A 13026-nucleotide genomic window follows, 5' to 3' on the forward strand; every position below is an offset into this window, starting at 1 on the left:
GAGGCTGAGGCAAGAGAATTTGAGGTCCATGGCCAACCTGTCTCAAAATAAAAGATCCTATCTCAAAATAAAAAATAAAAAGGGCTGGGGATATACCTCAGTGGTAGAGCACCCTGGGTTCAGGTACTGGTACTACCACAAGTGTGTGGGGGAGTATCTTCTTACCACAACTAATTTCTTTCTGGAAGCCTTCTTACTTGGAGCCAAGGGTTATCTCTGCTTTCTCCATAGCACGTACTTGCATGCTTTCCTTACTGTTCCAGAGCAGCTCAGCTCTCACTTATGGTCACAGTGCTCTCGTGTGTATGGTTGGCCTCTTTCTCCATACCTCCTGCACAGGGCTTTGCACAAGTGGGTTCTTAAATACAGCAGCCTCTTGTCATTTTCCAATGTGAAGTTTAGTCTCAGTTATTCACAATTATGTGAGATGTTGCTAAGTGCCATTTTCCTGGGCCATGAAATTTAATTCATCCAGATACTGTAAGGCTAATCTTACCATAGAGCTGTTTGTATGGTCATTGCCAACAGTACATCTTCTTGGTTTTACTCAAATACTCTTGAAACATCTTTACATATAAAGTAATTCTTGAGGGATGGATAAAATCTAGTTTCCTTTTAAAAAAAAAAAGACTTCAAGTAAGAGAAAGAAGCTTTAATGTGGCTAATCATTGACGGTGAGATACGTATATCACTCTAATGAAATCAAGCATAAATGTATGAAGATGGGGTAGGAAAAATGCACACAATTATCCTGCCAGATATCTAAATTTCAGGCTTCTCAAAGAATTCCAAGGTATGCACATTTTAAAGATATACCATATACTTTCCTTAATGATTCCCTCATCCCAAATGGAGCATATCTCCACACTTTAAAATGTGTGTTTAGGCCAGGGATAGAGCTCAGCAGTACAGTGCCTGCCTGGCAAGCACGAGGTTGTGAGTTCAATTCTCGGTACCAAAAAAAAAAGAGTGTGTGTTTAGTCGGGCGTGGTGATGCAGCCTGTAATCCCAGCACTCAAGAGGCTGCGGCAGGAGGATCGCTATGAGTTTGAGGTCATCCTGGGCCACATAAACAGAATTTAAGACCAGCCTGCACTACATTGTGAGACCCTATCTCCAAAAAAAAAAATAAAACGTGTGTTTAGTCCAGTGATGCTTAACCAGAGTTATTCCATGAATCACTTGGGAGACTTGTTAAAAATACAGTGGGAAGGCTCTCCTCTAGACCTACTGCAGGAGATGCTCCAGGACTTAGGTTAGGATGTGTACGTTTGTGTACATTTTGAAAAAGTGTGCCAAATCATCCTCATGAGCATAACCCCTGGTTAGAGAGGGATTCTGTACTTCTTTTCTTTCTTCTGTTGTCTGCCCTTGAAGATTTTAGTTTTTAATACCTCAACAGAGGAAATAAATAAATACATTCAAATACATTATTTGCCTGAATTTTTTTAAGGAATGAGGGATAAAAGTGATTAAATAATATGACCACTTTTTGTTGTTTGTTTAGTGACCAAACTTATAGTTTGCATCTATGAAACTTCTTTCTGAGGCATCAAAATACTTCTTCAGTTTCACCAGCATCCTAGGGACTAGGATGGGACTTTGCCTTATTTCCCCCAGCTCCCTCCCCTTGCACCTTCATTGTAGAACTGGGAGAAAGCCAGGCACTGTCCTGACTTTCATATTTGTAAACTGCAGTATTTACTCAGGAAAGGCTTACAGGATTATGGACTGAAAGAAACTCATATGAATATTGAGATTGAGAGAGGCTCAGTTCAGTCAGTGAGAGTCATTCGTAGAACACAAGGTTGTCTGGCAGTTGGGGCAGGAGAGAGGGGGTTAATTTTTGATCATTTTGCATTTGCTGGCTTCCAGTTTTAAAACATGTTGTCCCAAAAGCCTCAAATCTGGTGAGTCGTGGAATACAAAGAAGTATGAACTAAAGCTAAGTAGGTTTTTACACAGTCAGTGGAATTGCTGTTCTTAAATTGCACCCCATCTCCAGCTGTGAAGCGGAAACATCTGATTTGAAAAGTTCATTTATAAATGGAAATAAAAATTAGTCTCTTGCTAATGCTGTTTTCTTTTCTTTCTTTTTTTGTTTTTGTTTTGTTTTTGTCTCCTCTCTAGCATGAAAGACTTTCTAGGTAAGAATTTTCCCTGTTTTATATGCATGCTTAGTATTTGTGAGTGAATGTATGTCTAATTAAATTAGCTTTATTTAATAGTTTAGTAATGTTCCTCACATCCTTTTCTTCCTTTTCATTTCCACAACTGCCACAGTAATTCCAGCTTCTATTATCTACTGCCCAAAGCATGGGACAGCTTTCAAGTTGCCTTTCTTTCACCAAATTCTCCTCTTTCCAGTTTACCTTGTATACTTACACTGAATTAGTTTTCCTAAAGCACCAGTACCAGGCACTGTGCTAAGCACCAGGGAAACAACATAAGTAAAACACTATCTTTTCCTGCAGTTAGCTTATGAATCACTGGAGAGGCAGACCATTTCAGGAGAATGTAGTAATTGCCATTTAGAAGTATGGACAGGTATTATGAACACAAAGAAGAGGCAGTTACGCTAATCTTATGGTTCAAGGAAGGCTTCATTGCAGAGTGGAAGCCTGAATTGAGATTGAGGTTAGGTACTGTCCTTAATAATGAATCTAATGTCATACTTTATACCTAAATGGTGCTTAGTACCAGTTTGTCAAATGAATTAGGCCTGGTTTACAATTACTGAAAAATTAAGAAAAGATATCATTTTGGAGGATGATCCTCTGTATTTTTTCAGCTAGTACTGAAGGATACAAAACTGATCTTCCTAAAGAAGAAATTAAATAAAAAAATGATAACAACTGTGGAGCTGAATGTTTGAATCGTTTTTTTCCTCTATTCCTCTGATGGGGAAATTAGGACAAGGACTGAGGGAAGGTGTGTTATGAGATAGTACAGGGCAAAGGAGTCTCCTCGTAATTTGCTTGGCAGTTGAACTGCCATTAATAACTGAACATTATTAATACATGCTAAATTTTATATGTATTCTGCTGCCTTCTCACTAGGCACCAGCTGAGGATAATTTACTTCTAACTTAGCAGAAAATTACAGTTTTGCAAAATTTGGTGGTGCAAAATTATCAAGTTTAATTACATAAAATTTTAAATCTCTGCTAATGAGATACTATGAACAGAGACAAAAAGTGAAGTAGAAAACAAATTATAAACTATGTTAGATGGCAATAGAAGTCCTACTGTGTAGGAGGCTTCCCCAGCATAACAAAAAAAGATGATTACCCTACTAAACAAGGGCTATGAACCTGTGATTCAGAAACAAGATAAGTAACCAAAGATATTAAGCCTCGTTAATGATTGAAAAATATTAAAATTACCAAAATGGAAAGGATTAAGCCACTGGAAAGCAGTATGTCAGTATATACATATACCAGCATTCAAAATATATTTAGCTTTTGACCAAATAGTTACACTTCTGAAATTTATCCCAAGAAAGTAATTAGACAGTGCACTACAGGTGTACCAATGAGCAGACAAGACTGCTCATTGTAGTAGCTAAAAATTTAAAACAATGTGCATTTATCATTTGAGGATTAAATTACTATCCAACCATGGAATGGGCTGCACAGTTACTTTTTAAAAGTAAGATAAATTTATTTTTACTTCCATGATAAGATGTGTATACTTATAGTGGTTAAATATAGGGAGGAAAAGGAGTTGGACAACATGTGTATCTGATTTTATGTACGGAAACATGTATTTTAACACATTTGTGTGTTTGATATCCTGCAAGGGTATGATCTAAATTGTTATCATTATTTTTGGGGTAGGATTATGGAGTAGACACTAGGGCATCACTTGATATATTGCCTTTCTAGTCAGAGAAGTCAATACAAAGATTACTGTTCACGAAAATGAAAGAATGCTGTGAAAGAGATGGGATTTAGCATATCTATAAGAGAAAGGTTGCCATTGGTGTCCTTAGGAGCTAATTGCTTGACCTCTCCTTCTCCTCCCTCATCCCTTTGTTGCTCCTCTGCTTCTTCCAGTACTTATTTCAGCTTCCACTCATCCACCCTGTCTTTGGCAGCAGTTACCACAGAAACAGCAGCTGTGAGCCCCACTGCTGTACTGCTGCAAACCATCCCATTCAGGTTGGTTTGTATACAGCGTTTTTGCAGGGGCTCCTTTCTAGTTTCCAAAGAGCAATGTCCAGAAAAATATAAACCAGGGTTAAGGATTGGGGTGATGGTCGTATACTTTAAACAATCGGCCGAGAGAGGGGTTCTCTAATGAACTAACCAATGCTAGAAATGAAACCACCACCAAATCTTAAGAGCCCAGTTGCGAGATGTAGACATTGCAATCACAGGACAAGGATGGTATGGAATACAAAGAAGAGAGTAGAAAATCAGTCGCTTGGGCACCGTGGGGGACCCCTGGAGTGTTAGAATTCCGGCACACCTGTAGTGCACTGTCAAGCACAGGTATTATGCCCTAGTGCCGTTCCTCCATGAGCCTCCAGCTCAGTTTCCAGACCCATCTGTTTCTGATTCATTGACAGTTCATTGTAGTCATTTTCTAAGAGCCATTGAGATCCAAACTTTTGCTTTTAAAAGCACACTCTCTAGGGAAGCTGTTCAACCCTGAACTAATTTGAAAAACTCTGAGATTTAAGTCAGCATATGAGTCTAAACCACCAGTTTTTCAAATGAGCTCCATTCTTGGCAAATGACGGCCTCCCTCCTCTTCAAGCTCCAGGCTTGTGCAGGACAGCGGTGAGATCTGGGAATGTTGGCAGAGAGAGACAGAGAAGGAATGTTGTGCTTGTTTCTGGCCAGGGCTGTCAAACACTTCTTAGAAAAGGCAACGTTACCTTTAAGTGTTATCTCCCCCACCACACACACACACACACACACACACACACACACACACAATTTTGTTACCAAAGCCAAGTTTTACCTCTGATATTGTATCTCACAGGTTGGAATCGGGAGGTAGTAACCCTGCAACCAGTGATTCTTACAGTGACCGGCCCTCAGCTAGAGCCCGTCGGGAGGCCCGGGAGGCTCGTCTAGCCAGCCTGACCAGCCGTGTGGAAGAGGACAGCAACAGGGATTATAAAAAAGTAGGCTCTTTTTTCAGTTTTCCTGTTCTTGGGTTACAGTATGTGAACCTTTCAACCTTCTCCTCTGGCATGGAAAAATGAGCATTATTTGGAGTAAGCAAGGAAAAGCACTTGAGTAATAACTAATTCATTGCAGGCATCTTGGTTTGCTTCACCTTTCCACCAGCTAAATAAAGGCCCCTTTGCATGTTGCTTTTATTGCAGTAAGTATATGCTTATAATTGGATATTTAAAGGCATAAGGGAAAGTAAGAAATTAAGAATTTTGCTGGGCATGGCAGTGCACACCCATACTCCTAGCACTTGGGAAACTAAAGCAGGAGATCACCACCAGTTCGAGAGCAGTCTGGGCTATGTAGTGAGTTCAAGGCCAGCCTGAACTGAATGGCAAAACTCTGTCTCAAAAAAAAAAAAACAAGGAAATTGTAAGAAGAGTAAAAATTATATTGCTGTCTGTCTGAGCCTCTAAGAATCATTTGGTAGACTGTGACATTTAATGAACGTGTGATTTAAGTAAGGTCCTGTGAATATCGACTAATACTTCTTGGTATTTTTTTTAATCTTCACTATCCTATCATTAGCATCTGGATTTAGAGAAGTTTAAATCACTTTTTATCCATTACCTTTGGTTCTTGCTACCTACACCCTTGAAAACTTTCCCTTTCAAGTGCTTGGGATATGAGGGCAGGAAGCACCTTTGGTGAAGGAAATTTTTTCTTTGTTGATGGTTTCAATAAGCAGAACTTGATGAAAAGCAGTATGTACCACTAAGCGGGTACCCTAAAAAATTCTGTTTTGTGTGGCGAGCAGTGCAAATGCTCCATAGGAGAAAATGGATGACTTCTTTTCTCCCAGAGATTTTTTAGTTTTGAAGTTTGTGCCCAGCACCTGGGATCATCACCTTCAAGAAGCAGGAGAGCGTGGCCAAATGCACCCTGCCCGACTCCCTTCGTCTTCTTCACCTGTGCTCAGTTATGGCTTGAGGCAGCGAGCCCCAGGCTGCCTCATATATGGAGACTGTGTGAGTGCTAATTCAGGGCTCCCCGCCTAATGATCTTATTCTGCTCTCCCTCCTCAGCTGTATGAGAGTGCCCTGACTGAAAACCAAAAATTGAAAACAAAGCTTCAGGAGGCCCAGCTAGAGCTCGCAGATGTAAAGTCCAAGCTTGAGAAGATGGCCCAGGTAAGAAGGAGAAAGAACAGAGCCACAGGCGAGGTTGTGGGAGGAGGCAAACTGCACAGGGATCCGAGGGACTGGATGTGAGGTCAGAGTCAAAACCAGACTTCCTCAGAGGCAGTGAAATGGAAGCCTCTTAGATTCTCACTTGATTTTAGCATTAGTCAGTGTTAAACCTGAGACCTGCTAGTTGAGAGAACAGTTCCTATGGTCTGAATGCTAATAGTATTGTCTGCTTGTTTCCCAGTAGACAAGTATAAACAGTGTGACAAGGCCAGTCCTCCTCAGTTTCTCCTTGTTCTTCATGCATCAGTTCCAGTCACCTCCACATCACCTCTCAGACAGTGATAAGCAGAACACTGTAGCCAAGTACAGAGAGGTACTAAATTAGGCCCATAACATGTCAGGGGCAGAGGTGGTACTGGAACCTAGGATTAGATCCTGAAGCAAAGATTCCATCCTGGAGCATATGCTGTCTCTCCAAACCATCACCTCCTTCAGCCTGGGCAAGGAGCTAGGGGCAAAAAGATGAGGCAAACCATTTTCTCTCGCCACCAGGCCTAATTTAATTAGGTGATTCTGCAGAGAGTGCTGGAGGTAATGACCTCATCACCAGTGAAACAGACCCTGCAGTTGAAAGCTAAAGCAAGTGCTATCTTAGATTATTGTGGAGTTAACAGGAAACCTATTGAGTTATTGCCCTGCTGGAATGCCTTGGGATTAAGAGTTTCAAAAGTTGAACTGAGGTAAAAATGATTTTTTATGAGGAAGACAAGAAATGAAAACCAGAGGTGGCTGATTAATCTGGTAATATAATACAATCCAAAAGCAAAGGCTAAAATGTTGGCTTATGTAGTCCTGAGTACATGAGTTTAGTAGGGGTCCAGGCAATTGAGTCCCCTGCAGACATCTTGGTGTAGCCTCTGTGGCATGGGATGAACAAGACACCAAGGCCACAGAACTGTGTGGGAGGCAAGCAAGATACCCAGGACACCCACACTTTCTAGAGAAGGATTTAGCTATACTCAGATGGCCTGTCCTGAAAACTGACTGTCAGTGTACAAGAGGCCACCTCTTCTGCCTGGAGATACCTAGTAGCCAAGCATGGCTCTTACTAACTAGCAATTTCTGAGACTTACTGAAACAGATGGATAACAGCTGGGCTTAAAATGATTTTATGGAACAAGAAAAGTAGGTCTCTAAATCTAAAGTTACAGCCTCACTATAAGGCAGGAATGGACTAAATAAGCCTTAGTATTACTGAACCAGCAAAATGTCTTACTTACTACAGCAAACCCTCAGAAGATATCTGGGGCTAATTTTCATGCTGAATAGTGCCACATATTGGCAAATGTCAATAAGTACTGATCTTATACGGATTGTCATTGGTTATTTGAGGTCTATTTTGTGGAATTTAAGGAACAGAAGAATCCAGTTTCACCTGTTCCTTACTCTCCTCAGCAGAAGCTCTGACAGCTTATTTCTTGACCTTCCCAGCAGCCTGTGCTTCATTGCAGCAAGTAGCCTAACAGGCTGCTGACACTGACATGCACAAGGACATTAAAAACAAAATCAGCCTTTCCCAGTCACTGGGGAGTAGCATTTACCCTCCAGCCAAGTGCTTTGCTGGGTGTGTCGGAATATACTTAGATTTGCCAAATGCAAGTTACTGAAACTGAGAGAAAACTGTGGACTACAAACCAAGTCTGCTTACCAAAAATGGAGTTGTTTGGTCAGACAGTGGAGTGAGGGCCTATCAGCTTCATACATTTGTGAAGACAATTACCAGTGGTCATACACAGTGTCTTTACATAAAAGGTCCACCCCAACTCTACAGGGGTTAAAACTGTAAACAAAACAAAAAAAGGCAAACAGTGAAACTAGTTCTTTGTACACATGAACTTTGAATATAATGAAATTATCACAGCTTCTGTAGTTTCTCAGGCTTAGGAAAGACTTATGATGATATGAACCAACTACAGAATATACTGATGTATTTTTCTTTTCCTTCTGTTTCACATAAATGCAGTGTCAAGGCAGACAGCCATAACTTTCAGAACAGTAGGTGAAAGCCCAGGACAGGAGCCAGAATTTCAAGTTTTATTGTTAGTTCTGGCTGTTCCTTAATTTTTTGAAAAACAAACTCTGTAAGAAGACCAGCATAATTTTTGTATTTATTAAATGTTTTCTGGGCATAATGCTAGGCAGAATTAAAACCCTTTATTTATTAAATGTCTATTGAATTGCCCAGTTCTATAATGCCCAGACCACAAGTTACTTAGGGTTCTTTTCCATTCCCCTATTTGAAGCAGGATTTATTACCCAAGGTTATTCTACCTTTTAGGGATGGTGGTCAGATTTTTTTAGTTCTTCTGAAAATTGTAAATGGAGTAAGCCCAGTGATGGTGGATGCCTGTAATCCCAGCTGATGGGGTGAGAAGAGCAGAAAGATTTCATATTCAAGGCCAGCCTGGGCAAGTTAGCAAGGCCTTATTTCAAAATAAAAAGGGCTGGAGATACACCCCTGGATTCAATTTTTTTAAAAATCAAAAGTGATCTACAGTGTACATTCCAAATCTTTTACGCAAAAAAATCTTCCCTTAACTGAAAACTCAGTGTATAAAGCAAGTAAAAGTAGAACTGCTTGTTCAAAATGGGCAAATGCCATGAAGAGGCTCCCAAGAAGCTTACCCACATGCAAACACCATTGCCCTAAAAGGAAATGGTCAGTGCCCCAAATCAAATGTAAGGAATAGAGGGGAAAGGATTATTTAGAAGATTGGTTAGGCACTCAAATTCAGGAATCTCAATCCATTTCTTTTTTCCTCTGATTTTTCCTCTCTGGTATTACTCATAGAAAGAGGGGAGAGGGATGTTGCAGTATAAGGTAGTTGGCATTGAAGACCAAGAGAGTCAGAGACAGAGATGGTATGTGTCAGGTGTGTGTGTACTGTGAGTAATGTCTTTGTATATGTGAATGTTTTATTTTTTTGTTGTTGATTTTTGTCCCCCTTCCCGCACCCCCGTACCAGGAATCAAACTCACAACGTCGCGCTTTCCAGGCAGGCGTTGTGCCACTGAGCTAAATCCCCAGCCCCTATATATGTGAATGTTTTAAATTACAGTGAATATTACTGCTGCCTTCCTCCCCCCAGGGGGAACCCTGCAAACTTCAGAGAGATAGTACTTGTAGGTTTAGTGATCTATAAGAATCCTTTTGCTGGGACCCCTGGTAGAGTAAAAGCTCAAAGTCCTGCTATCTATTTCAGGATGTCCAGTGGTGAAACTGAAAAGGATTGAGCTTTCTGCTAGCCCTGAAATAGCTCAAGTAACAAGTGTTTTCCTCCCATTTGCATAGCAGAAACAGGAGAAGACCTCTGATCGATCATCAATGCTGGAGATGGAGAAACGGGTATGTGCGTGTTTCTTTTCCCGTTTGATCCCATCTTTCAGCTTTCTCTTTGTTTTTCATGCCGATGGAAAAACTTTTATCTTAAGAAGGCAGCAGTTCTGCCACATTCCATTCCCAGCTTGATGATAAATTCTTTTTGTCTGACTTGACAGTAATTTCACTGCTAGTCTTTTGGCTTCCTCAGATAGTGTTTTGTACATAGTCCAGTCTTAGGGTGGGAAGGGTCCTTGGAAGGTCATCTCATATACTGTTCTGCCTTTAGGCAGAGCTGCACACATACACCTAGCCAGAATATATTTTAGCTTACTATAAATCATATTTGTGGGCACACACACGTCTAAGTGTTCTTTGCCTTTCCTATCACCTTGGACAGAAAGGAAGCTTTCACTGGGTCTTTCTGCCATTGATTTAGGTCTTATGACTGGAGACATGAGTCATAAGGGTCTTCGGTCCACTGTCTCACTGAGCAGAGGATTTCTGGTTCAATTGCTGACCTCCTCCCAACTGCACTTAGCATATTTTTCTGGGATTTAACATTCTTGGATTGGGAAAACTCAATTAGATTTATTGATGAACCTTAGCTTTGATTTGACCCTAGGGATGTAATATGTTCCCATCTCTCCTGTTATTGTCTGTTTAATTTGGAAAGCAGCTAAGTTTTCTATTTCATTCCCTTGGCCTCTAACCAAACTTCCTTGATAGCTCATCTGGTCCAAGACTTCTCATTGGGTTCAGGCTAAATTGAGATTTAGTTGCTAGGAGAGAGAAATGGACAGATAGGGCAGGTACCCAGGGAGGGGTGCTGTTTGTAAACAGTGATGTCTATATCCTTACTCACCATCTGCTCCCCAGCATGAGAGAATCAGTTTCCTGGGAATTTGGGGAAAGTACTACTAAAGGTAATGATGGGTTTTCCTTAATAAAGAACAAAGTCCTGGTCACTTGCAGTCATTTGAAATTCTATGAAATCTTCAGTTTGCAAAGAATAACTCAGAGTGCCCTGGTCTGTTTGGCCTGTTAGCAAATTGCCTCACCTTATATTCCCTAATATCCTAATGGGAGGCTCAGGTCCTGTGATTTTTGTCTGTGAAATAGCTCCACCACCACCACTTCCCGCCAGGGGCAGGATCAGAGACTGCCCACATCTGAGTGAGGTTTGCTGGAGTCAATAGAGAGACCCTCTGACTATGAAGCTGCTGATCACATGACAGCTGGGAAGCAGCACTGTGACTGACTTAAATCTATTACGTATTCAAAGGGCTCATTGTTTCTAAACAGGAGAGGCGAGCCTTGGAACGGAAAATGTCGGAAATGGAGGAAGAGATGAAGGTATGGAGAGATTTTTTTCTCTTTTTGTGTGCCTGTGTTCTAAGTGCCTGCCAAGACTGGATCCTTGAGTATTGATAGGCCTGTCCCCAATTTCACTGCAAACTCAGCAAGCTCACGAAGAGATGACGTGTGAAGAGGAGATGAGCATCTTTCCTTGGCTGCTTTCTAGGGTCTGTCTCTGCCCACATGACGTCCGCTGTGGCCACCTTGCAGGAACAAATGCCAGCTTTGGTTCAGGGGAGATCTGGGCACACTGGAGACAAACCCATGGTGAACTTTTAAAGCTTTCTAGGCAATAGCTTCACCCTCAAGAGGTTTCATGAAAAGGACATGTTTTCCAGCTCTGCAGAGGCTCTATTAAGTGCTTGCTCTGTGAAGCCTGAGCATGGCAGACGCTTTCTTCCCATTTCCCCTCCCTAACCCAACCCTTTGCAGGAAAGAACACAGATTGAGTCATTCTGCAGCAGAATGAAAATTTATTCACATTGACTTCCTGCCCCGGTCCATTTCCTCTGCAGTATTCCAATGTGCATGGCACTCCCGCTAGAACAGCTCACTGAAGGTACAGGACAGATTCACTTACAGGCCACTGCTTTCCTCTCCCCCTCACCAGGACCTGCAGTTACCCTCACTGTCATTAGCCACCTTAACAGACAACTGCCACTGTCGTTCTTTGCAGTTTTGAATGCTAAGGTCTGGCAGTCTTCCCAAAGGAAGAGCTAGAAGAGACTTCAGGGAATGTAGAGCCACCCAGATATGATTTAGGAGCACCTGATCTCTACAGTGGGTGACGCCACGTGGCCACAGTCACTTAGCACTTGCTCAGCTTTTCTCTCTTCAGGGATCATATTTTACCAGATGTAGGATGGCAAACACTTGCCTGATGAGGTATAAGTTCTTCTGCTAGAAAGCAGAGGCCATCAGACAGTACCAGGCTGATCCCAAGTCTCCTTCTTGGAGCAAACCTTCCTAGTATGTAATTGGGACACTTTAGGATCTATATTTATTGTCCCAATGGCCCCAAAAGGTTGGTTATTTACTGAAAAAACCTTTTTAGGACCTGACATGGTCATAGTTGTCACAAGAGCCTATGATCATAACCTTGTTACTCTTTATAATTCCAAAGTGAAGGAGAAATCCCAAACCCTGTCCTGCATTTCCTTCCCACTATCCCAAGGCTACAGCTGATAATATTCGGTAGAATTCCCAGCAGTATCTGCTTATATGTCAAATACTTCAAATCTTCTGTATCGATTCAGAACAGTGAGGATTCTCCTAGGTAACAGGGCAGTACCCTAGCATCATTAAACTTCTCCATCTTCTGGCTCCTCCAAACCCATCTCACTTACCATACAGAAATATTTTTCCCTCTTGAAGCAGCATGTTAGTATTGCCAAACAGTTCTCAATGACGCATATCCACTGCTCCCAGTTGCATGGGGTCTCTTCCAGCTTTGGAACCCCCTGAGTTATACCATCTGTACTGTGCTGTTAGGCAGCTGTCAGTAATGCTCATTAGGAAATGGGCTGAATGCTGATCCGGAGCATGTGAACAAGGCCAGAGCTGGTGCCTCCGGTGAGTACACAGGAGCCCAAAACCAGCGTGTACCCAACACAGTCGTAGAACTCTGTCACACCCAACAGACTGCCCGCAACACAGACACCTAGAAAGTAGCCAGAAAGAGAGCATGAGGGCCATTATTTCTGTTTTTGTTCTAAATGGCAAGTGTGGAAGCCCTTCCCTATTCTAGTCACCATCAACTCTGGATTGAGACAGGCTTACCTGTTTCCCTCTGTATCCTGTCAGGCTATGATTTCTTAAACTAGGCCATGAGTTCTCTTCTGTTCTCAATAGGGATTATAATACAGGAAAATGTTTGCTCTCTCCAGTGAGAAGCCATTTGTGAGCAATTTTAAAATCAATTGATTAAGTTATGAATTCGAGCCAGATTGACTCTTTGACCCTAAACCAGG

General features: G+C 41.6%; 1 protein-coding gene across 11 annotated transcripts in view; it reads left to right on the forward strand.

The window, feature by feature from the left end:
* Positions 1-13026, forward strand: part of Ppp1r12b (protein phosphatase 1, regulatory subunit 12B) — a 231207-nt gene that overhangs the window by 202446 nt on the left and 15735 nt on the right. For 8 of the 11 annotated variants that reach the window (XR_259519.2, XM_005375213.2, XM_005375216.2 and 5 more), the window contains 5 exons: positions 2131-2147; positions 4992-5136; positions 6214-6318; positions 9671-9724; positions 11003-11053. Coding sequence is in view for 8 of the 11 variants with exons in the window: in XM_005375213.2 (XP_005375270.1) it covers positions 2131-2147; positions 4992-5136; positions 6214-6318; positions 9671-9724; positions 11003-11053 (372 nt within the window). In the remaining 3 variants the exon portion in view is untranslated. Of the gene's footprint in view, positions 1-2130; positions 2148-4991; positions 5137-6213; positions 6319-9670; positions 9725-11002; positions 11054-13026 lie in introns of those variants that run through there. The other 3 variants (XR_259520.2, XR_001236901.1, XM_005375215.2) reach the window with 2 other exon arrangements.

The sequence above is a fragment of the Chinchilla lanigera genome, unplaced genomic scaffold, assembly GCF_000276665.1.
Source record: "Chinchilla lanigera isolate Chin_1 unplaced genomic scaffold, ChiLan1.0 scaffold00005, whole genome shotgun sequence".
Lineage (NCBI taxonomy): Eukaryota > Metazoa > Chordata > Mammalia > Rodentia > Chinchillidae > Chinchilla > Chinchilla lanigera.